The 25945-nt window shown below is 36.9% G+C and overlaps 3 protein-coding genes and 1 long non-coding RNA gene across 4 annotated transcripts; 3 read left to right on the forward strand and 1 right to left on the reverse strand.

Moving 5' to 3' along the window:
* Positions 1-1938: 1938 nt before the first annotated feature.
* Positions 1939-10993, reverse strand: LOC133851001 (probable inactive DNA (cytosine-5)-methyltransferase DRM3). Its single transcript, XM_062287291.1, has 11 exons — positions 10796-10993; positions 10088-10208; positions 9905-10003; positions 9486-9582; positions 9165-9211; positions 8542-8634; positions 8008-8107; positions 6246-6358; positions 5186-5288; positions 4116-4231; positions 1939-3325 (listed from the first exon to the last, which is right to left on the reverse strand). Exons 2-11 carry the CDS (start codon positions 10088-10090, stop codon positions 2012-2014), a joined length of 2085 nt encoding a protein of 694 aa, XP_062143275.1. The 5' UTR covers positions 10091-10208; positions 10796-10993; the 3' UTR covers positions 1939-2011.
* Positions 10994-14497: 3504 nt separating this feature from the next.
* LOC133863094 (uncharacterized) lies at positions 14498-15052 on the forward strand. The gene is made up of 2 exons (XR_009899367.1): positions 14498-14549; positions 14653-15052. It is a non-coding gene; the product is annotated as an uncharacterized LOC133863094 (long non-coding RNA).
* A 2425-nt stretch (positions 15053-17477) lies between these two features.
* Positions 17478-20502, forward strand: LOC133851010 (uncharacterized). Its single transcript, XM_062287301.1, has 4 exons — positions 17478-17699; positions 18984-19695; positions 19793-19934; positions 20032-20502. Exons 2-4 carry the CDS (start codon positions 19012-19014, stop codon positions 20058-20060), a joined length of 855 nt encoding a protein of 284 aa, XP_062143285.1. The 5' UTR covers positions 17478-17699; positions 18984-19011; the 3' UTR covers positions 20061-20502.
* A 155-nt stretch (positions 20503-20657) lies between these two features.
* LOC133851019 (uncharacterized) lies at positions 20658-24140 on the forward strand. Its single transcript, XM_062287311.1, has 5 exons — positions 20658-21532; positions 21866-23048; positions 23136-23314; positions 23678-23717; positions 23814-24140. The coding sequence occupies exons 2-5, from the start codon at positions 23040-23042 to the stop codon at positions 24078-24080; spliced, it is 495 nt and encodes a 164-aa protein (XP_062143295.1). The 5' UTR covers positions 20658-21532; positions 21866-23039; the 3' UTR covers positions 24081-24140.
* Positions 24141-25945: the final 1805 nt, after the last annotated feature.

The raw sequence follows: 25945 nt of genomic DNA on the forward strand, positions 1-25945 counted from the left end.
TAGGTTTTTTTTTAGTTTCAAATAAGTTCCTCCGTCAACCTATCGGTCATTTAAATAATGGTATGCCATGTCAAACTAAACAATTAATGTCACATGGCTCTCATTTGACATGTCGTGTAACCGTTATAGGCGCCATATCGCATAATTATGTTAAATTACAAATATAATTTATACTTCTAATTTTTTACTTAGGGTATATTTGTAATTTTGAAGTAACTATACCACGTGACACTTATAATGGTTACATGATGAGTCAAACATGACGAGTCACGTGGCATTGTTACTTTAATAGAATTTTTTCCAACTCTTTTAATGCTATTAAAAAGATTCGCACATACTTAAAAAATACATAATAATTTTATAGACCGGGTCGGAGAAAAAAAAAACTACCTCATTCTCTTTCCTTTGGTTTCAATTTTCAAACTCATTCAAAAAAGAAAAAGAAAAAAAAAAAAAAAAAAAAAAGAAAAGTGAGAATATACCCTTCATTTAAAAGCGTGCAATGTTGTTCAGAGAAGTAAACCCCAAACGACTGTAGTGATTAAGAATTTAAGATTGCCTAATGGGGAGATGTGGAAGCAAGTTGCTTCTCTCAAAGGCATTTACTCTAAGGGTAATGTTATTCTCCACGTCAATTTCACACCAATTGACGTAGCATGTTGTAATTTTCCTTCAGTTTTTTTTAAGTGGCTGAAATAAAAGCCATTTAAAACACACTAGGTCAGACAATATAAAATGAATATAAAGAATAACATTACTATATTATTATAATACCAATTGCCGGTATTAAATGGAGACTCACAAGCTCAACAGAAACACTCTTTCCCCTTCCCATTCTCACCCACAAATTCCTTTTTGGCTATTTTGGCACTTTGAGAAACTCTTCTTTTCTGGGTGCAAATTTAATGATTTTGTCTCGCACAAAACAAATTCTAACAACTTAGAGATGCAAAGACTTTAGGGCAAAAGACAAAGCCATATGCTTCAGAAGTAGATCCATCATTATGTCCATATCAAGCACTAACTCAAGTGGTAGGCCCTTCTTTGATGCTTCTGCAATCTTCACATGGGTAACTGTTTTTGGCATTTTCTTTTGGGGCCTTGATGGAGGTGACCCTCAATAAAGATGATTATTTCCCGTGCCTGTTCAGTCAGTTTTGCGGACTTCAGCTATGACACTTGGCAACTATACAAAGCTTAATGCCGGCCAGCTTAACAATGCAGGTCTAGATTCATTTGACTAAACAATAATCATAAAGAAGCAATCAGTTTGTCCAGCATTGCTTAAGCTTGGACATCATAAAAAGTGGTCATTCCTTCAATTGGCTGTAAAGAAAAGAGAGAAGTTCACACAAAAGAGAACAATCTTATTGTTTAGCCGGCAACTGGGATCTAGATGATTTTCAAAGACTTGGTGAATGCGTTGCCTAAGTTACAATGGAATCTCAAAATAAGTTTTAGCATGCAAGTATACTATCAAAAAGTTTTAGCATGCAAGTATATCAAATTGCTACGCTGGTACTGAGACAAAAGGTTTTCTATCACACTATTGTGACATGATGTACATGAGACAGAACATTATTGTGAATTTTTTTTCAGGTGCATCAATGGCTATTGGCTTATTGAGTATTTGGAATTTAAACATCTGACTCCAGTCTCCATGAAATGATTTTCAAGCATAGAAAAGGGCTCTGCCTCCACTAATCTAACATTTCAAACATAATTATCAAAGAGTGGCAAAATGAACAAACTAATTTATGTTTGTTTTGAATAGCTTTATTTCGAGAAACAACAACTATCCAAAGACTAGGATGTATCTTCTTTTAGAGAGATATTAAAATGATCTCTTTATGTTATTTCCCTTTCATTCCTCCTACTCAAAAGTATGGAATATGCATTATTCATCTAAAGGAGAAAAAAACTGTGAGATTCTCAAGCTCAAAGAAAAGGACTATTCGATTGATCATTGATAAATTAGACTACCAGAACCAGCATAGTAGCCAACAAATTGTTACCTACTCACCTGTCTTTCTGTCATACTTCTTACACGTTGCAAAACACGAACAAACTCATAAAACAATGAGAAGTCAAAATGTGCGGGAGTGTCATCTTCTGCAGCCATGTTAGAACTTGAAAAACATGGGTTCTGGCAAATGATAAAGTCAAAACCGCCAAATTTTTTAAAGAGACTCTCAATCTTGTTACTTGATAGCCTCTGAATGTCTTCAATCTGCACCAACTCCCCAGTTTGTCCGCTACTTTGCCACCACCTCCTGAGAATCCGCCTCTTTGTTTCAGCAGTCTCTACAGACACGACACCTTTTAAACGGATGCCAAGCCGGTTTAAAGCAACTTCTGCCCCACCGATTCCACTATATAATGACAACATTGTTAACCCTCCTGGATACATTGACTTCAATGCCGAGAGATGATAGCCCAATGTGTCCGTCTGGAAGCAGTATTTGAGTGATTTAAGTCTTTCTATTAAGCTATTCTCAGCAGCATGAGTGTATTTCGGTGGGTAGCCTAGAATACACTCTATATATTCAGGCTCAATAGGAGCCAACTTATACTGGCCAACCCATACAAGATTTAACGTCCGGCAATGATGGAGGATATCTCTCTGCTGTTCAGATGAGAGCAGTCCCCGGGAATCAGTTAGTATCCTTCCGAGCCTATCACAGAGCTGAGATGAATCACTAGTTTCAGAACTGATGCAGGTCATCTGCTTCCTTGTATCCCATGATGGCCACCATTTCTTCGTATGTGGTATAGCATCTTCAATGGTCATCGGAGACTTTGGAAGGATGTGAAACCTATTCTCAGTGGGAAGATTGTGTACGTAGCCTTCCTTTCTACTCAAGGCCGAGAAAAACTGAGTATTAACAAATTCAGGCTCAAGTGCATACAAGAACTGGGAAATTTTTGCCCAAGAGTCATGAGACACATTCGCTGTGTTTCCATAAAAGAAATATGGAGGTTTAGCTACCATTCGATCAACACTTTTGCACGGATTTGCTTTGAATAGATTTGAACTTCCACATTTGATGATTTTCAGGTCAACTTTTTCTTCCACCCATGTAGTGTCAACAGAAGAATTTGAGTCATCAAGATACTCCTGTTTCAGTTTTTTCCCTTTACTATTTTCCCAAAAATCAATACGCCGAGACTGAGAAACACCAACAGGAAAGTCATCAGAACGCTCTTGTTTTGTCCTTTTTCCTTTAAAGGTTTGCTCTACATTGATATTTCTTAAATGAGAAACAGCATCTGAACCAAAATCTTCTGTCTTCACTTTTACCGTACCAAAAGCGTTTGAGGAATACTGTACCAAATAGATACAAGGTAGTCATTAGTAAACCGATTAAGACATGAGAAGACCATACATGATATAATATCATAGCATGCAAAGAAAACCTGAACATGTAACACACATCGCCAACTGTACAGCACTGTTCAGGTATGACCAAAAATTCGAATAGTAAACTAGTAAGGATAACCAAACTAAGAACCTAAAAAATACAGAAGATACGGTGTGACCACTGTCAAGGAAATTCCCTAATTTGTGAGATCATCCATCGCATAGAACTTATACAACCAGGAGTTGCAATCTGTAGCATCAACATCAAGGTAGCCAACACAACGTTGGAAATGTAGCTGCCAATTTGAATGAATGTAGAACCAAAATACTTATAAAGGATGGATCTCTTTCCTCTTTTTTTTTTTTTAACTATCACTCTTTAGATCACATATATCTTATTTATACCTTATTTATTAAAATGGATAAATTTATTGGTCTCGTCCCCTTTTGGGAACACCTTATTACTAGTAGGGGCTAAGACTGATACAAAAAACGAATGTTACAAGACCCGAGCAATCATGAGATATTTATGTGTGTTTGGGTTTGTGTGTGATGCTATATTCCTTTAACCAGCTCGTCTTGATCCACACATATATTGCATAAATCTGAAGTAAGCCATGCAACTGGGAACTGCTGCTGGCCATTGTAAAGCTAAAAGGCAATATCAATTATAGAAAAAGGCTACATGAAGCTAGATTTAGAATACTTTTAAACTGAAAATATTGACAACTTCAGAATCAGAATGAACTAAAACCTTTTCTCCTCCAACAAAGCTACTAGCAACTTTTTTTTTTCGATAGTCAACACAGCTACCAGCAACTTGATCACCAAATATTGAGTTAGCAAGTTCTGAAAGAGGAATTTCTGTACCTGAAAGACAATAAATAACCAATAATCTGAGTTGGGACAAGCTAAACCTATATGTAGTCCCCAGCATAAAGAAAGAAAAAGAAGAAGAAGAAGATGGAATTGAATGAATATGAATTTGCAATTTTGTACCAAATCAGCACCAGTCAAATCTTCTATGAGATAAAAAGTTTGGATATTGTGTGGATTTGCAGGAAGACATAATTGTCAGCAAAAAATTGAAAAATAAAAAACAAAATGCATCAAAACGGCTTTACAAATATATTTCCAACAGATGAGACAGTGAAATGTAAGCAATAACACTGAATACTATGTATCATTTTCATCAGTTCATATTACAACCCATAGCAATTGGGAATGGTAAACAACATATATTATCCTAGGTACAAAACTATGCAAATACTGGGTATTGCCAAGAAACCAAATAACAAAAACAGAACTATTGGAACACTAAGAGCATGTGCATGAATAACGAGGTATACAAATGTGAAAACAGACCAAACAAGCTAATAACCATCATTCTCTATAAGGAAAAATAATTGTCAGACGATCTCATGCAATGAAGAAAATACTACGGGAGAAAGTTTTCTCTTAAATTAAACTGCCAAAAGCCTAAGATTCACTATACATGAAGAGTAAGGTAAGTACAAAACATCTGCAAGGGCAAAAAGTTCTATGAGTGATCAGCATAATCTCCTTGGAATCAGAAGCTTATCATCTATTTACTTCAAGACAGTTCAATGGTAATTGGATAGGTTGAGTGAGATGCACATGTGATTTTCATAAAGAAACTTAAATGAGCATGAGGGTAAGATAAAAGTACTTATATAAAATTAACACTCCTATCCCCCCTTCTAAGCCCCTGACCCGCAAAAAAATCCATAAGCTATCTTGTTAATCTTAATTTCTTCTCAGACTGAGTGGTGTTGTGAACTTCAAAATTATATAATCACTCACCATACTTCTCGATCGCTAACGACACTTCATTGTCTGAGAAACCCATCTCAAGCAAACGCAGTGTTTTTTCCATAGTCCCAAACAAGGCTTCATTATTAGTATGCTGAGAATCATAAGGTTAGATAGTTAGAAATTGCTTAGACATATAAAACATAAACATTGGGTAGTAAATCGCCAAAAAAAAAAAAAAAAAAAGACAAATAGGTAACTACACGTCAAATAAAATTTTAATTATGCCAAACTTGACACCTAAAAGAACGACCTTAGAAAGACCCATTCATCTTGCTCTCCAGGGTAGTTTCGAACACCATACAACCATCATACCTTATCTGCTTAAGATAAGCTTCTTTCTCATAATGTCAAGTCATAGTTGGTCACTGCAGTTCTGAAAATATGTCATAAGAGTTATGCTTATGTAACAGCCCTGTTAAGGGTGTGCCAAGAACAGATTTTTCATTCTGTATATGACAGGTCATGAATTAGTAACTGCATCCAATCTGCAAAAAAAATCCCAATTGTTTCGAACTTTCTATTTTTGGAATGAAATATTTATGGAATCCCATCAGTAGGATCAACCCTTATTCCACGGTATTTACAATGCAAGTAAATGAATTCTTTCCTATTCGAATGTGTGAAAATACTTTCTTCATTACATTGCATTTCAACCATAACAATATGGTTTCATGGTAAGATATGAGAGAAAATGGTTCTTGTGACCCAAATGAGCATGTCACAAACAAAGGCAGTAACCACTGACATATATTAGGGAATGCTGCATATGCATATTCCATGCTAAATTTTTAGAAGATCACTGGAGCAATTCTAAGGAAACATTGAACACTCAATTAGGGATTGTAATTGCAGCATCCCAATCAAGCCAGACAAGCTGAAAAGGCCAATGAATGTCTAATGTAATAATGAAGTTGAGATTGAAGTTAATAAACTAAGCCGAGATTGAAGTTAATAAACTCCCTGCTTAACCCAAATATGGAAGTTATGCCCTCAACATCCAAAATTGTCATCTAATGGATAACTATTTGGTACAAGAATCATTCACAACCTCATTTCTATCTTCATCATCACGAGTTGTATCATCTGCATCCTTTTCAAGTTCTTGAGCTATTTGGGCAGCACTTATGAAGTCCACTAATTCATTTATTGGAGCATCTTCACCTGATACACAACACATTGAACACAATGAGATCGACAATCTGATTAATTATGTTACCATGTGAAAGTAAAGTTCTTCTAGACTACAATAAGAGCTATATTAAACCAAAGATGGAGTATCATGGCCAAGTACTATCAACACTTCTCAAAAGAAACCGTGTACACATCGGATAAGTGTTCAAAACTGTTACGTGCATGAAGCTTGAATTCAACCATGTTTGTTGGTTTGTGCATCAAGTGCACTTGTCTTTTGCCTCCCATCCACATTATATCTTGCCGCCCACTCTGGTGAAATGGCTCACCTCCTTGTTAGCCAATTACGGCAACTTGCTTCATAGATGTGTGAGGTGCACTAAATGCACCTTTGATGAAAGCACCGGCAGTTGGTTTTCTTAGCCGGCAACCAGCTTGGAGTTCATTGTTATTGGCTGAACTTGAGGTGGCAGCATTATATTTTGGCTAAAGTCCGTTTTCTTCACAAGATATCTGTCCTTATTGCGTTGGCTGGAAACTGAGCTATACATAAACATTCCCATGACACTGTGTAATGGAGGTGTGTGAGAAAGAGCTTGGTTATAGCCTACTAGAGAATTAGGATATCAGAAAATTCTCTTTGTTTGTGATTGAGGCTTTGGGTATATTGGAACTTGGGATTAGAGTGTTTCTCTCCACCTTTTTTATTCCATAGTTTGTTAATGAATTTCGTCTCCACCTGTAGACGAGGCCATTGTGCCGAACCACATAAATATTTGAGTCCCTGCGTGTGCTTGTTATATTTTTCTTCTTCCAATTCTCTACTTGTTTGTCATCCAAAATTTTAATTTGTCACAACAAAAACAAACACAAATCTGATTTAACATGTACTAGAATTGTCTCGAATGTATTTAGAATCAAAAGACAAAACAATATAATTTTCAACATTCAATCTACGAAGGTCAGACACATAATTAACACGTGAAGACCTGCCTAGTTTTATTTGACAAAAAAGGAAAAAGAAAAAAGAAACAAGAGCACAATTATACTACTCCTAGTAGTTTAACAGTTTTCTCTACAATCCAACTGCATACAGCCGACAGACACATGACTTTCCATATTTCTATAGTTCTTCCCCTCAGTTCAAACTTATCTCCTCATTTTTTTTTTATAAAGTTTGACCTTGTAAAAAAAAATGAATACTTTATAGCCCCAAACTTGAATAAACCATAGGTAATTTAGCATACTTTCCACTTTTACAGCAACATCTGCTCAGTAGTTTCACATTAATGCATTCCAAATAATATCTTGGTGTATACTTTAAAAGCCACAAACGAGTACAACTTTTAGGCTCATCTATGCATATAGAAGAGTCTTATTTTGTACACCAAGCACACAAATATGTTTCCAAAGTTTTGCACCATCTAGACTGCTTTTTAAAAATAATTTCAAATTGTATCTATTAACAGGCCAAGCAAAACAATATGCTGAATGAAAAGCAAGTTCAAATACAGGTCCCGAACAAGGTCAGTAAAATGTGCTTAAATCTGCATATGCAGCAAACCAAATTGCACAAGGACACCCCCCCCCCCCCCCCCCTTTCCAGCCACACGAGCCACCCACCAAAAAGAAGACCAAGATTTTCACCATTAATGAGAATTTCACAGATTTCTACCTACCAAGCTTATCGATTGCAAATTCAACTTCATTTACAGAGAACTTCATCATCAGTAAGGATGCTCTTTTGTCATCATCAACTCCATTATGTACATCAGGCTCCTGCCAGAGATTACAAACCAGACATGCAGTTTAATAAATAAAATAATATCATAAACCATGATCTTTTTTTTGATAAATAAAATAATATCATAAACCATGATCGTGACCCCATGAGCAATCAAACCTTGTTACCCAACATGAACCCCCCACCCCCACCCCCAAAAAAAGAACAAAAAAAAAAAGAAGAAAAAGAAGAAGAAGAAAAAAGACAAGTATAGTTTCCAATACTCCACTGCATGTGGCACCAGACCTCACAACCCAATGCCAATAAGGGTAATCAACTGGTAGCATCGTATGTTGCCAAGATCATTCAATTGACTTGTTGAAATAAATCACATTAAAACTTTGCAGTTCCCCCTAACTTGGGTCTTTCAGGATTACATAACAAAGGAAGCAAATTGTCACAAACAATATCAGAGCATTAAGCAGGCTACCTCTTTTGGTCGAATGACAGGGCTGCTAGCTTCCTTGTCATCAAACAAGCTATCGAGAGAATCTGATGATTCGGAACTTTGTTTTTCAAGAGCCTATTTCATTCCAAAGCAGGTCAACTATTATCCATTAAAACTTCTATAGCAAATATCTGACAAATAGTACAACCCACGACAGTCAGAGATGAATGAAAAGTAAAGAGTGACTGAATTGCCTTCTAGACTTGTAAGATATTTAGTAATGACACCAGTAATCAAATTGCTCAACTTGTTTTTGTTCCAGCTGCAATCACACACTTTGTTAATCACCAGATTGATGAAATTTGCAAAGATTCTTTTTCCCACCTTCAGACAAAAATTTTCAACACAATCCACTACTTCGTGAACAAGACACACCAGATAAACACCAAAATGAACTAACAAATAAATCATCGGAGGGATAAGAGGTTATGTGGACACCTAACATTGCAATAGTCATTCATAACAAATTTAAGGCTCTATAAGAATACTCACAGAACATATAATGGTTTGTTTAGAACTCAAAGAAAGCAGATCAAACAATTTTATTAAATTCTCCTCCTCTGAAACAACAGTGAGATGATAAACGACATTCTTTGTTTACTTACAGAATGTGCAAAGAGAGTTTCCAACAACAAGTCAACATTGTCTTCACCTAGATATAAGAGAAGACACTCGTGAACAAAAATCCGAGTAAAGACATGGGTAAATAATTACAATTTTTGTAAAGTTAAAATATATGAGAAAAATTGTATGTGAAGGGTATCTTGAGGATGAAGGTGAAGTCAAGGGGCCAAGTTTTGATGGGCGTGAGTGTGCCTATAATCCTTATCTTCTAGTACATTATAAAGGCGTTATCCATCCCACCAATGCCTACCCAATTCCACTAGGACAAAACAGAATAAAGTTTGCACTTACACATAACGTACCCTTTTCTTCGACCACTTTGTCAACAAGGGATGGTAAGAATCCCATTCCTATAAAGAATGATCTTATATTGCTTCCCGATGAGCTTGCAGCATTGTCCTGGAATCATAAAGGAAGAACAGAAAAAGAACTAAGGAACTTCAAGGAGCAAATTACTCATTAGCTGAATCTCTAAGTCCAACTCCCAAGATATTTCAGAATATGAAAAAGACAAGGGTGTGACAGATAATTCAATTCAGAAGACCAAAAATTTTGCCCAACAAAAGGGAAATTACCAAATAGAGCTATTAAAAAAGAAACGGGAGATACCAAAAAAAAAAATCCCAAACAATTTCGCTACAATTAGATAAAATAAACGGGTTTAGGAAATTCAGCAAACATAGTGAACCAAGCATTAATAATTCAAAAGAAAAAGACATACCCCAGCCTGCCTTGAGTACAAGGTATCTGGTGGAAACTCAAAATCTAACATCTCTTCCTTTGGCACTAGTGCTTTCTCGCCATTTGGATCCGAGGAACCCTATAGAATCGAAACATGAGTATATATATAGATGCATTCAACAGTCTATTGGGACAAAAACAATCGCTAGTACTGGACACATACCATGTCGAAATGAAACAAGCTCAGCAGCAATGTCGGAAAACAATAATTAGCAGTCCCCCACAAACTGCATCAATTAAGCCTTTAAACAAGTGTCCCCAAAATAATAAGCTACCGAATCGGCCTGCAAACAACCAAAATCGATATACGTGATTTGGATTACTCCGAAAGCAGCAATTTGCAATACCTAGTCTATCATGTAATTTAACAGTCGCTTATGAATGTGAATTACTTTGCTTTGAAGAACCACAATGAAAGTAATCAAAAGAATCTTGGTTTTGTGCTATTTACACACACACAAAACATAAATTTTGTGTTGTGCATAATGTGCCGCAAAGCAAAGGTAAGCTCTTTTTTTGCCAATAATTGAGAATTTCGCAAGCATTTCAACAAATATTTACAGGCAATACAGGAATGCTCCCTTACGAACTTTTCTCAAGAAGAGAATCTGCAAAACTTGAGCTTCAAAAAGTTTTTCTTCTCTCCTCAGTTTTTCTTAGCAACCAAACAAAGCAAAAAAGAGAAGGAAAATCAGAAAATTCAACGGGAAATTAACGGAAAGTGGGTGAAAACCCTAATTGGTCCGGCAATGACGCCATGCACGAACGAAATCCAAACATAGAAGATCGTCGCCATCGACTTCGTGTTCGACTAAAACCGAGAGGGGAAGGGGGGTGCGAGTGCATGTGAATGCGGTGCTCCGCAGCCTACCTGATTGGGGGTTTCGACCAGGAGATGTAGGCTGAGAAGTGCGAATTTCCAGAGGCGTAGCAGCAGCGCGTGGACCACACACGCTGACACAGTATAGATTCGTCCGGAGCTGAATCGTTTTGTACACGTAGCAGAGCAAACCTCACAGTCTCCGTCGTTCAAAGATAAAAGCACAGGGAGTGTTTGACTCGCTTTTTAAAACCCAGGACCTACTCGCAACCGGATGAGATGGAAGCAATTTTAGATGTACAAATTAATTGTGTTTTGGAATATTTGTTTGAATAGTAATAAAAAGTGATTGATGTGATATAAAATTTGAAAATGTTTTATAGAAAAGTGAAAAAGTTTTGTTTTGTAGTTAATTTTTTTATTTGAAAAATATTAAAAAATGATTGATGTGATATAAAAAGTGTAAAAAAGTTAAATGTTTTTGTTTTGATATTTTTGAAAGAAGTTAAAAAAAATAGAGGAAAAATGAAAGTAGTTTGCCAAACTAGCCCATAGCAATTTTGTAACAAATTTAGGTGTTTAGATAAAATTTGAAATGTCTCTTTTACAAAAATTATAATTTGATCAATTAATTGTTGTGAATTTCAATTCATTTCAACTAATAAGATTACAGTAATTGATTTTATATTTTTTCATTAATTTTAATTAAGGGAAAAATATATATTAGCCCCCCGAAAAAAGTGTGGTAGTTTGGGGGGCTAATATATATTTTTCCCTTTAATTAAATTGTTGTGCTTACGGAATCTAACCTAACTCCTTATTTAGGTCGCTTTTTATTAGTTTCAAAGGAAAAGGCGGCCTTAAACTTCAACCTTCAAAAAACAAATCTGAGAGGAGGAGGGAGAAGATCTACTTTCTCCTCCTCTCACTTTCCCTTTATACTCCCCGCTCTTACTATCTCCCTCTCATTCTGGTTTTTTCTTTTGTTTGTACATGTTCTCCGACCATATCAGCAATTTTGGCATCTTCGCTATGCATCCGTCTATTTACTTTCATGTCATCCTGTTCCGTTCATCTTCTCATTGACCGCTGTTTATATTTGATTGTTGTATTTTTTTGCTTTAAGTAAGAGTTTTATTCTTTTTAGATCTGCCCTTATGAGTAGTCTAAGGAATTAATATTAGTCAGGTATGAGAGGTTATCTTTCAAAATCTGAATAGTTCAATGTGAGGGGTTATCTCTCACGGCCGGTTTAAATAAATTTTTTTATGATATTTGGCTACCCTTATCTTAGATATAATCTGTTCGAAGCAAATATAATCTTAAACTATTTTTGTACATAGATTAGCAGAATATGAAAATCATAGATAACACTTTATTTTAATAATTTTGATTGTATCTATGACTATGTAACCTTATAGCATGTGGTTATGATTTTGCAGAGTCTTTGATCAATTAAATACTTAGATATTTCATTCAACAAAAAAAATGTCACTTTTTATTTAATCAGAAAAAAAAAATTATTAAATTAAACAATTGAAATAAAACAAAATAAGAAAATAAATGACATAATTTTATTTTATTTTATTTTATTATTATTATTATTATTAGATACATAAGAAACCAATTACAACAAGAAAGAAAAAAAAAAAGACAATAGGCCTGGGCAACCCAAGAAATCTAAGGACAAAATTACGCGGGGGCAATGCTTCCGAAAATGCGAGCCCTTTGGCTCGAGGCACGGATGCCATAAAGCCAGGATTGTCATTTGAAAGTGATTTGACAAGTGTATTGAGTCACAATGACATAAACATCAAAATAGGGGTAAACAAGAGATAGAGATACAACAAATAAGCCCAGTAAAACAAACAAACAAACACAAAAATAGCAGCAACAAGTCTGGCGAGGTGGGAGCCTTTCAAGGAGGCGCGTGAGAACCACGTGCCGCCCAGGGACGGCCTCTCAACAGTAGGAAACAGGGGACTCATCCATAACTACCAGGGGTTGGTGCGGAAAGTGGAGAAGGGTGTTGCAAGAGGCTCCACGCATTGGTTGAGTCCATGAGCTTGCTGGCTTGTGGGAAGCACACGCCATCTTCCAAGAGACGAAGGAGATGGGGAAGACCACCGGCGAACCTATTGCTGAGGAGCATGTCTTGAGAGAGATGATGGAGGTGAGTAAATCTAAAACCCAAAAACGATTCCAAACTCCAATCCTTAATAACCCAAAAACATGGTGGACGAAGAGAGGTAGAGCCAAAAGTGTCTGCTAGTTGAAGAAAAACAAGAAGAAAGCAGGAAATGGGGGAGAAAACTCCGATGCAAAGCCGGCTCGGTGGTCTGAGAGAGAGCTCTTAGACTTATTTGATCAAGGGTGGTATTGTGGTTGTAGGGAGGGGGAATGGATGACAGAAACGAAGGGGAGAGACGTTTGAAGCTTCCCTCCCATTGAGGGTGCACTAGCAGAGAACGAAAGGAGATGATATTTCTAGAGAAAAGTTTGAGCATCTCTTACTAAAAAGTGTTACAAATGTACATACATAAAATAATTGATTTGTGCAGCCCCTAGCATTTGGTTTGTTTATTATTTTTGCTTTATGTGTTTCATTTTGTATCATAGATAGCATATCATTTATGACTAAAATAAGATATGGTACCTCCGTCCAACTTTTCATCAAAAAAATTGACGGAAGTCCACGTCAATACCTTTAAGAAATAAATTGTCTTATGCCCCACTTAAAAAAAAAAAAAAAAAAAAAAAAAGGTAGCTCGAGCAACCCTTTCTGAGCAAAATGAGGGATGGCTCATGGCCGATCCGGGGGTGGTTCGAAAACCACCCCTAAAGCCATTGGCCACCCCTCTTCATTTTTCAAAAAGTTAAAAAAAAATACAAAAATTGATGTTTTTTAATTAATTAATTTATTTATTTTTAGTTTGGCAAAAGATGTGTGTCTATTTTTTAAAGGTGCTAACATAAACTGACGGAAGTTAGACGAATGTACTATCTATAATACAAAATGAAACACATATGGCAAAAAAAATAATGTTGTTAAACCATATGGAGCAAAAATGTACTTAATCCATTATTTTTCAAAATATCCATTCTCAAGAATGATTATTCTTCGTTTTAAATAACAGCTATTCCTTTTCTTTTATTTTTTTTAAAAAAAGAGTAGTTATTCATGTAGGAATGAAATAGCCTCATTTTTTTTTTCCTTTCATAAAACTAATCTGCTTGAATTTTTCTTAGGCAAAAAGAACAAAATAATAATAATAATAATAATAATAAATAAAAAATCATCTTCATGGATGACCTACCATCCCAACAAAAGCATTAGGGGCATGCCACCACCCCCTACTATCCTCGACGTCCACCCTGAGGAGCTTTAGGGGTGATGCCACCACCTTTGAAGCTTGTGTTAGGGACTTTAGGGTGTTTAGTGGTACATGCGAGATAACTTATTATCTTTTTGAGATAATTGTATCATTGGTTCATGTGGTTGGTCTAAATGATAAATTACTCCATATGGTTTCAATATGAATTTAGAGATCCGTATGATTGGCTTAATTTACAAATCGATCCCTGAAGTCAAATTCCGTTCAATTTTTTGACGGGTTCCGTTAAATGCCACGTAAGGGCCATGCCAGTCAATAAGAATGTGACATGTGTCAATCTTAATAAAAAAAATATAAATATATTAAAAAAAATAAACAAAACTTATTTAAAAAAAAATGAAAAAAAAATGCAAAGGGATTCGAGTCGAGGAGCTTCGGCGCGAGGTCCAATGCCGCAACGTGTCGATTGTGTAAATATTGGCGTTCGAATTTATGTGGTTTGATATGTGAGCGGGAAAGATTGGGTTATCTTCGTGGTTTGAGATCTGAGAGTTTTTGTTTTCGTTTTCACAGGTCATTGGAGTTGAAGGTGAAGAGATTGGAAGAGGAGAGAGAGTGGAACTTGAAGGATGAGGTGAAAGCGGTGGATCTGAAGAAGGATCTCGAAGGTGACGGCCAAGAAACGTCGCCAGAGCCGGATAATCTCCCTGGGAAATCTCTCTGACTATAAAGACAATCGCTCTTTCAACGAGTCCAATTCCACAAGTCAAAGAGGCGACGGTCAAGGGCCGCCGGGAAATGGCGTCGTTGCAAAGCAAGTGAGACCCGAACCGGTGGGAAATGAACTGGATCCCTTTGCCTTTTTTTTTTTTTAAATAGAATTATTTATTTTTTAAAAAATAAGTTTTATTTATTTACTTTTTAATATATTTATATTTTTTATTAATATAAACACATGTCGCCGTCTTATTGACATTTATGTGACGTTTAACGAAATCTGTCAAAAATTTTAACGGAATTTGACTCAAGGGATCGATTTGTAAATTAAACCAACCACATAGATTTTTGAATTCATGTTGATACCACAGTGATTGATTTATAATTTAGGCCAACTACAGTGACTAATTATGCAATTATCCCCCCCTTTTTTTTGTTACTGCCAAAAAAACAATTAATGGCTTTTTGGGGAAATATTTTTTAGAGTTATGGTATTTTAAGAAATTTATGAAAAGTATGATTCGATTCCACTTAGAAAATGTCATCATTTATTTGTTGTCACTACACAAAAGAAAATAATGATCATTAAATTTCTACTTCTTGAATAATTAGTAATATTCACTCCTAGCACTGAGAGCCCCTTCTGTCTGGTCATGGCGTAAAACATTGATTTTATGCCCACCAATAAGAAATTTACACATCAGCCTATAACCAAAAAAAAAAAAAATTCCCAACCACCGCCATCATCGCTGCCGCTGCCACTGCTCCACACACTGGAAACTGTCGTGCGACCACCCCCGAGGTTTGGCGGTGGCTTTGGGCCACCCCCAATTTCAGTGTGGGGCAGTGGCTGCGGCAACGTCTAGCTATGATGGTTTTTTGTTTTGGTTTTTTATTTGAGGGTTAAATATACTTTTGGTCATTTTGTTTTGGAAACTTTATTTTGTAGTTACTGAGTTTCAATTCGCATCACAGATGATACCTCAGTTTTGGAAAAAGACCAAATTAGTACATCAGTCAAGTTTTCTGTCTAAAAACTAACGGTCTGCCACGTGTCTACCCCTGAGGGGGTTGACACATGCCACAATATAAAAATGGGATAATTGCACAATTAGTCCATGTGGTATGCCATAATTATTTTTCACTCCCTATGGTTTAAAAAGTTCATGAGAGGTTCTCGTGGTATACAATAATTACAAATCGATCACTAGCGTCAAATTCTGTTAAATTTTTTAACAGATTCTGTCAAATGCCATGTCAGCGACACGTGTCGCCAATAAGATGGCAACACGTGTCCATCTTAATAAAAAAATATAAATTTATTAAAAAATAAATAAAAATACTAATTTTTTTTTAAAAAAAAAAAATTAAAATTCAAAAAAAAAAAAAAAAAAAAAGAGCTTAAAGGGTGGCTGGGCCACCCTTTGAGGTGGCCTGGCCGCCCCCAGCCATTGGGGGTGGCGCGCTACATAGAACTCACCTTATATTTCTAAGACTTTGCACAATAGCTGCACAACTGTTGTGTAAGTGTCATTTTCCAATTTCTTCAGCCTTAGTGTCGAGAGGGCTTGGAATTTGTTTGAGTCTAATTCCCAAATCAAACGAGGCTGAAATGCTTTTTTTTTTTATTTTTGGAAACTCACCTGCCAAAATGGAACCAAAATTGGCTCTCCGATTAAAGTAATGAACTCTATGGAGCATCGCTACAACGACAGCAACTAGACTCCGCACCAATTCCAGGAGACCTGATTAGAGCATTCCTAGTAGCCTCACCAAAATAGTTTTTTAGCTATTTTAGTGAGCCAATTTGATGAAAATCTTGAAAAACCACTCACAGCATCCTCACCATGTTAACCAAAAAAATTTGATGACTAAAATTACTAACCAAATTAGATAAAGCATTTTCACTCAACAACCCACTCACCAAATTTTGTTTCACATTTCTCTCTCACATGATTAGCACACTTTTTTCCTTTTTTCTGTCATTTTCTTATTTCATCTCCCATCTCTCACACGACAATGTCCTTATTTCATAGATATGAATGATTTTTTGTAAAAAGATTATATAGAGAAAAAATAAATAAATATGAAAAAATTATTATTTAAATGGAATAGTGAATATTGACTAGTTAAAATGATGAGGCTGCTGGGGAAATTTTAATAAAGTGGCTCACCAGAATAGAAAAAAGTGATTTTTAGTTATTTTGGTGAGTAAAATTTGGTGAGGCTACTAGGAATGCTCTTAGACGGTCACTGCAAACCATGACATCTACCGTAGCATGAGAGAAATAAGAGGTCCCCGCCGTTTAGTTTGTGTTTTCAATGGCAATCTAGATACTTCTCGAGCTTCTCAGGGGCACTTTCGTCACACAAAATTTCCCTAATACGCTTCGTATTGGAAGTGAAAATGAGCTTGTTTTGCAAAGAACAGAGTAGTGGGTTGTTAGTTTTAGAATTAGTAAAAAGTGATGATGTGATATAAAATAAAATAAAAATTTATATAAAAAAAAGTGAAAAATTTTTGTATTGAAGTGAATTTTTTATTTGAATAATAATAAAAAATTATTGATATGATATAAAAAATGAAAAAAATAAAAATGTTTTGTTCGCGATTGTTATTGGAAAATGTTAAAAAAAAAAAAAAAATTGTGAATAGCGGCACTATTCTGTTATGTACAGGGCTTAACAAACAAGCCCAATCTCCTTCCCCTCTCTCTGTAGTTTCAACCGCCTTCTTTTCAAGTCTCCCTTTTCCCTTAATGGTTAGGGTTTCTTAGGTGCGTCCACTTCGCACAACAAATATTGCAGAAAACCCCCTGTTCTCTCTCTAATTTCTCCAACTCTCCTCTCGAACAACTTTCTAGGTCGACCGTGGACTGATTCAGCTACTCTTCTTTTTTCTGGTAATAACCATCGCTACTCAGCTTTCGTTTTTACTTTTTAATTTCTACCCTTGTAGTTGTATTGATTGGGTTCATGTACACTGTTGCACTGAAAGCGTTTTAGCTCAATGATTGGTTTCTTGTTCTCTTGAGTTTTATTGTTGGTTTGCGTATGAGTTTCTGACTATATCTGAGAGGTGGCGATCTTGTTTTGCGGATTTGTGAGGCAGATTTTGTCATTTAGGCGAAATCGATATTTAAATTATCGGATTGCTAAGCTATTTTGGATTTGAAAGTCAAATTTCTGTGCCTGACAGGTTTCTGTTTGCTGTTTGTGACTCCTTTGGTTAGCTCAGGCTGTACATGCATACACAAATGTATATATATTTGTGTTTAAGAATCTCTGTATTACTTTCCTTTTCTTTTTCTTTCTTCTTGTTTTTTTTTTTTTTTTTTTTTTTTTTTTTTTTGTGTGTGTGTGTGTGTGTGTTTGTGTCTTTTGGTATTGATAGCTATTGGAAGCTGTAGGAGATAATTTAGGACTTGGATTTTGTTTTTGGGTATTCATTGGCGGTATTTGCTAGAATAGGTTACTTAGTAGTTTGTTTCAGTTATTCTAAGTTCCATACCAACATTGTTGGTACAATACTCTGGGATGATGGAGGGGATCAAGATCATATAGAGTACGTACCTCCACTATTGGTTTTTTTTTTTTTTTTTTTTTTTTTTTTTTTTTGTAACTCTACTTTTGGGTTCTTACAACCATAACTATTATTTTTTATTAAATGGTTCAGATTTTGCCACATTGATGTATAACTTAGTGATTTAGAATAAATTAAAGAAAAATTAAGGATCTATTAGAAGTAGTAAATGATGAGTTGGCAAAATATAGAGGATCCTAATACTGATGGAGGTGTTTAGCTGTTTTGAATTCGGAAGTTGATCTAGCTGGGGTGAGTAAGTGTTTGTGCTATTAAGGGATCAATGTAGCACAAGGGGTAACTCTATGACCTCGTACATAGTACAATTTTTTAAATTGCCGGTTGACAACTTGAGATAGACCCAAAGCACATGTGGGTAAAATGTAATTAACCCTTGTCATACCCTTGTAGTATTGATGACATTATGTAGGAGCAAGAAAGTTGAGTGGTCATTATGGTCTGTCAATACAATATTTAAGATTACCCAGTATATTAGAGACCTTAAATTTGCTTGGCATTGCAATTGGTTTTAGCTATTCATATTTCTTCCTAAAACTGTTTAAAGAAGTTGTCAATTTAACAATATGATCCGTTTTGCATGCAGATCTGCATAGCTAGCTGCATCATAAGATATGGATGTTGATGTAGATCATTATCTTGTTCTCGGGCTGCCCTCAGGCGAGGAAGGCGCCAAGCTTAGTGTGGATGACATTAAAAAAGCATACAGATCAAAGGCTCTAGAGTTGCACCCAGACAAGAGGCCGGGTAATAAACAAGCCCTTGCTGATTTTCAAAGGCTTCATACATCCTACGAGATTCTCAAGGATGAAAAGGCCAGGAAGTTTTTTGATGATCTTCTACGGGTTAAGCGTGAGCAGCAACGTCGCCAGTCAGAGCGGAGTTCCAAACGTGATGCCAAGCGGCAGAAGATGGTTTCTGACCTTGAAGAAAGGGAGCAGGCCGCTTTTGCTCCTGACCCTGCGGCGAAAGAACGAGAAGAAGAGGAGAGAATTGCTAAGAAGCTGAGGGAAGAGATTGCAAGAATACGAGCAATGCACACAAATAAAGGTGCAAATATGGCATCGGCTGTAAGTAGAGAGTCATCAGGAGTTAAGAAGGAGGGTATGGATACTACTGGGGCTAGGGTGGATAAGGAGAAGGTGCTTAAAGTTTCTTGGGAGAAGGTTGGTGAAGATTACACTGCAGAGGGGTTAAGAGAGTTGTTTTCAAAGTTTGGTGAGGTGGATGATGTTGTCATTAAGAGTTCCAAGAAAAAAGGTTCAGCACTTGTTGTAATGGCGACTAAAGATGCAGCAGTGAGTTGATGATCATACTATATTTATCCCCTGAACTTGTAATGTTTCTTTTTGGTTCTTTTGTAAGTACTTACGTTGTTTTTTTTTTTTCTTCTAGGTTGCTGCTACAGGAAGTTTGTGTGGTCATCTTTCAAATCCTTTGAGTGTTTTACTTCTTCTACCACCAAAGGCAGCCGAGACTTCAAGTGCCATGAGTTCCCCAACGGCATTTGAGGATGCTGTGCTTATGAAACTTCAAGGTTTGATCTAAATATAAATAATAAAATATGAAAATTACTAAATTACCCTTTACCCTAGTTTTACATCTGATAGACATTCTTTTCCTTTCACTTTCAGGCTTCAGCCGACAGCACAAAGCTCATTGATCTGCGTCTCACTACATCGGATCCCTTCAGATCTCTCCGCCAACCAGCCTTTCTGCTGGTTCCCTTCAGCGGCGTCATTGAACCCAGTTGCCATTCTGGAAGTGGGTACGGGGATTACCTTAGTTCTGGCCACTCAGCCACCATCCCACACTCAGCATCAAACGCAGATGGTGGTGATGGCCATTCGGCCCATTCTGGAAGTGGCGGGTACGGGGATTACCTCAATATGGCTCAAGGTTTCTTGAAGAAACAGTGATTCCAACTGCTTTTCTATACTTGTCTGCTTATGTCCACCCTTTGTCTTTTACTTTTGCTGAATTTCTCTCTCACTTTTCTCTTTGTAATTAGGTGTTTTCTTGTATACTCCCAGTGTACCAAGGGACGCCTTACGCTTTTTTAATGAGATTGACTTCTTACTTATAAAAAAAATCTATTCTGTACTTGTGCTTTGCTTTGTGGATTTTTAGCCTTTGGAATTTGGATTGTAGTGTGACTGAAACAGGTCTGTCAGAATATGTTCAGTGTGCTAATCTATTTAGCCCAACGTGTATTTCTCCCTTATCTCATCAGATTGCAATATCAGGTTAGATCTAGCTAGCTCATGCATATATTTCGCAATTTCTTGACTCTGAGCTGCGTCTTGACCATTTGGTTACAATAAACCCAAATTGGCTCCTCCCTGCAACGAATTCCCATGGCGAGTCCTCCTCTAACTCAACTTGCGACTGTACTTAACATATATTTTAGTCATGTAATTTTTTTTTGTCACTTCTGGGATTGCTCTCGACTCACTGTTAGTTTTATAGGTGAGGTGGCATATGCCATCTACTTTAGCTCCTCTTTTTCCTTCACTTTTCTCATGATCTGATTGGCATTTTGGGTTCTTTGAGTTTGGATTGTGCTGTCAACATGGAAGATGGATACTTGATGAGATTGAAGACTGGGAAAAGAAGTTTGCTCATTTTCTGTGCTTTCATTAGCCGACACCAGAAGCATTCTGATAAGTAATACAGTGATTTGTGATTCGATTTAAAATATTTTTGGTTGGTTATTGTGCATTTCTTCACATTTTCAGGTTGATGCCAGACATCATCAACTGTGTTTTAAACATAGTAAAATATAGCAGGAATATCAGTGTAAGATTTGTTTTGAATTTGTAATGCAAGAAAGCATATCTTGAACATCTTATATTAGTTTTGCGCACAACTTGTTCTGTTTTAGCACCAAAACTTCATTTGCAGCCTACTGATTTTTTTTAACCATTGTGTTTGTGCTTTCATGTGATTCCGTATGGCTCTTAGCCTGATTTTGCTTGCATAAGTACAGCGTTGCCATAGTTGGCCATTTAGCTGATTTGTTGGTCATTTTAGAACTTAAAAGTAATTTTTCTTGTGCAGGAGCTTGATTTTTTATTAGATAGGGTTGTTTCCCTAGCTTTTGATGTGATTTCGCATGTCATGGAGACAAGCCCTGTAAGTAATTAGTATTTCTTTTTCTTTTCTTTTCTTTTCTTTTTTTCTTTTTTGGGGGGGAGGGAGTTGCTCAATATTACCCTAAGTGGCATTCACAAGACCTCCTAGTTATTTAAAAAGTTAGCCAGTAGGATGTGACTGTTGGTATCCTTAGTTTAATTGCAACATTCTTTCTTTAAGATATTCATTCTCATTTACAACAGGGGTGGAGATTAGTTTCACCTCATTTTACCTTTTTGTTGGAACACTGCAATCTTTCCAGCATTAGTTATGAATGAAAAAGCGAGGTTTCTGGAAGAAGTTTACATATTATTGTTTCAAAATTGCTTTTAGGTGATGTCGGAGAGTGGGGCTCCCATTTACCCGTCCGAGTCCAAATCGGTCTTGAGACATCACCGGAATCGAAGGCTAATACTTCTCAGAGGGTTGTTTCTTTGTTCGATGAGGCGGTGACAGCTTTTAGGGCTCCATCGACGCCGTGTCTGGGTGCTTCTTCTCAGGTTTTGGGCGGGACCGTGGTCCAGTCCTCGCCAAAGCCAGGTGGGGGAGTGGGTAAGCCTCCTCCGTCTAGCTTTCTTCGGCATGGTTTCCTCCTCCCGAGTGTTCCGCCCCCTTTGAGTGGCTGTGCTTCTTTGACTACTGATAAGGGTGTAATTTTCAAATCGAATGGCTTGATCCAATCTCAGGAGTGGCCGGTTGGTTTTTGCCCGTTTGGTGAGATTGTTGTGTGGGATCAGGGGGTTGAAGACAGGGTTGGGGAGGAAGGAGACTCTCCTTACCCTTTGAGTGTTTGTCTTCTCGACATGCCCTTGGATTGGGATTCGGATGGTGTTGAGGATGTTGACACGTCCTTCGCGTTGTTGGATGCAATGGAAGAGGATTTTCTTCGGGGTAATAAGGGTAAGCGGCTTAAGACTAAAGGGAGGAGAGAGTTGCAGAATCTGAAGAGCTCCATCAACTTCAGTGATGAGAGCAGGCCCTCTAGGAGTAGGAGAGGAAAGGCTCAAGCTCTGTAGCGTTGAGTGCTCTTAGTGGGTTTTGGGTTCTAGGGTAGGTCTTTGTGGGTTTTGTGCTTTAGGGCTTAGGTCCTTGTGGGTTTCTTTCTTTTTGGGCTGTTTCTTTTTCTCTTTCTAGCTAGGTGCTTTCTCTTGTATTCTTCCGATGTACTTAGGGGCGCCTTACGCTTTAATAAAACTCTTTATTACTTATCAAAAAAAAAATTGCTTTTTGGTTAAAGGATGAGTTATTTATTTAAACCCTGACTTTATAATGGTTATGCTTGAAAATAGGATAGTGCAGAGTGGGAAGAAGATGCAGATGAATACATACGGAAGAATCTTCCATCTGATCTTGTATGAAAGTTAATTATGATCTTTTCAAAATATTAGTTAAACTTTGATTAGCTATCATTTCACTGCTTTTAATCATATACAGGAAGAAATTTCTGGTTGGATAGAGGATTTGTTTACAGCCAGAAAAAGCGCAATAAACTTACTGTGTTATTTCAATGTCAAAGGTTGCTACTTGGTATTCCTCAGTAAATGTCTTTGAGCGATTTCTCTTGATAAGTAATATTGTTTACGTTGTCATCTGGTTCCTACAGGGTCCTCCACTGGGCACTTCTAGTAGTGGTTCTTCAGCTTCATCAAAGCGCCAAAAAGGTGAAAAGAACAAGAGATATGGTCAGCACCATTTTATGGGAGAGTTGTTTGCGCTTCCATTTTTGTCAAAGTTTCCTATTCCTTCCGATGCAAATGCATCCCAAACTAGAATTTTAAATGAGTGAGTTCATGAATGTCTCTCTGATATAACCCATTAATTACAATTTGAAACTGTCTTTCTTGTAAAATAAATTGAAGGTTTGTTTACAGATGCTTGTGTGTTAATTTGTTTTGTTGTTTTTCCCTATCACATTTGGGGGATGGGGGATGGAGGATGGCGAATAATTAACTATTGGAAGCATTCCCAATGACTTCCCCCGAGGTGGTGCCTTGTTTGAATAATTGCTGCTTTTCGCCATCACCTCCTCTATGTGAAATGGCTTCCGCTTATGATTCTTTTTGAACTGTGTTAATTCTGTTCCTTTTGTATCTTTTTGTATATGTGTTTTTTTTTTCTTCCTAATGTTGTTGTCAAATATGACAGTTATTATGGTGTTCTGATGGCATACGGTGGTCTGCAAGACGTAAGGGGCTCTCACCGCATTAATTTAGTCAATGGTGAGTTATTGTTTAGTTAGTATTTACAATTAAAATTTATAATCGTAATATTGCATACAGAGTTTCTAAGGGAGCAAGAACCTGGATATGTAACAAGTCTTGTTTGTACTCTGGTGCTACCATTATATAAGATGTCTGTGTGCCTACCATACTTGGTCGCCAGTGCAAATTGGGTACTTGGAGAGCTTGCACCCTGTCTGCCAGAAGAAAGATTGTTTTCTTTCTTATGCCATCTCTTTTACTTTTTTCTTTCACAAGGAAGAAGTGCTTATCACTTGATACTTGCTATATCACACTTATTACTTCCTGTGTTGTTTCTATATACTTGAGCAACTGAATTATTAATTTTTAATGAAAAACACCACCACACGTCCCTCCCTGAGTTTCAGTCTTGCTTTCAGGAGATGAGTGCAGATGTATATTCTCCATTGCTGAAGGCATTGGCCATGCCGGATAAAGAAGATACTTCTTGTTATCCTGTCAGGGTTTCCGCTGCAGGAGCAATTGCTACACTTCTTGAGGTATGTCTCTGAATGAATAGTTTTGGATTTTGTAATGGCAGTCGTTACAACTTACAATGTCATTCTGGGTTTTCACCTGGCTTTTATTCTTGTTCTTTTCAGAATGACTATGCGCCACCCGAGTGGTTGCCTCTTCTTGAAGTTGTGATTGGCAGGATTAGTAATCGAGACGAAGAAAGCTCCATTTTATGTCAGCTTCTCAGTTCCATAGTGGAGGCTGGAGATGAAAATGTTGCATTTCATATCCTGTACATTGTTTCATCATTGGTTGGTGCAATCTCGAAGTTGATACCTGCTAATCCGGAGCCTTGGTCTCAAGTATGTGTGGATATCCTTGGCTAGTCTGCTGGTTTGTAATCATTTTTAAAATCCAATTATGGTATTTTGTATTGACCACTTAAATGACTGCATGAAGACACTGCTTATAAATGCAATTTTTGTGGCTTATTAATTAGGCTTCACCAAGGAAGGAAATATTTTGATCAACTGCATTTCCTAGTCTATTACATTCTATTAATCAGAAACTAAAAAGGTTTCAAGTACAAAGTTTCACATATTTGAGCTGGTTGAATTTTGAATCACTATTTCCCCTATGCTTTTGCCCATTTAAATGGTAGGTTTGGGTTCTCAAATACAGATCCTTTGCTTTGACTGATCAATATTGCTGATGTAATACTCATTATCTAAATATTTGTCTACTTGTGCATCTGCACCAGCATGTGCAATTGACCCATCGGTTGGTGGTTCGTCTACTTCTGTTCATTGATGTTGCGACATATTCCTCATGGTAAATACGTTTACTTCATTTGTTGATAAGTGTTGCATGCATAAATCTGCTTTAAGTTTGACTTTTACTGGGATTTGAAACATTTGAATTCCTGATCCGCAACTCATTTGTGTTGAAAAAAAAAAGGGGTTTGAAAATGATATAATTGATGATTAGTTAAGTATGGTACATTCGCTGTGTTTCCATAAAAGAAATATGGAGGTTTAGCTACCATTCGATCAACACTCTTGCAAGGATTTGCTTTGAATAGATTTGAACTTCCACATTTGGTGATTTTCGGGCATCTATTTCTTCCACCCATGTAGTGTCAACAAAAGAACTGGAGTCATCAAGATAAGTAATTCTGCTCGTCGAACAATCGTTCATCTCTCGCTGATGTGGCACCACGCCATGTCAGCCCTCATTTTAAAATTTAAAAAAAAAAAAAAAAAAAAATTCAAATCCATCGTATGTTAAATGCTGGATTCCATTTTCTTTCTTCCCCTAAAGTTTTTCTCCCCAATCTTTTCCTCCCTTTCTCCATCTCCTCCTTCAACCCGACCGGCTGCCACCCACGAGCCCGCCATCGTCGACCACCAACTACCACCGCCACCAATACGTCCAACTCCATCTCTGGATCTCCGGCCAAAAGGTATTGTTTTCAGTTCCTTCAAATCTTTCCCTCCCTCTCTCCATCTCCTCCCTCCACCCCACCGACCGCCACCCGCCACCACCATAGTTGATGAAAGCAAATAAACACCGGTCCCTAAAAACCACCACCTCCAACATTCCCACACTCAACTTTTGAATTTGACTTGGCAATGGCGGTGCTGAACCGCTTGTGGAGAGCCAAAGCCTCAACGCCGATCTCCTCTGTCGCCGCTTCCACAATCTGAACACTCTTTTC

The sequence above is a fragment of the Alnus glutinosa genome, chromosome 1 (genome assembly GCF_958979055.1).
Source record: "Alnus glutinosa chromosome 1, dhAlnGlut1.1, whole genome shotgun sequence".
Classification (NCBI taxonomy): Eukaryota; Viridiplantae; Streptophyta; class Magnoliopsida; order Fagales; family Betulaceae; genus Alnus; species Alnus glutinosa.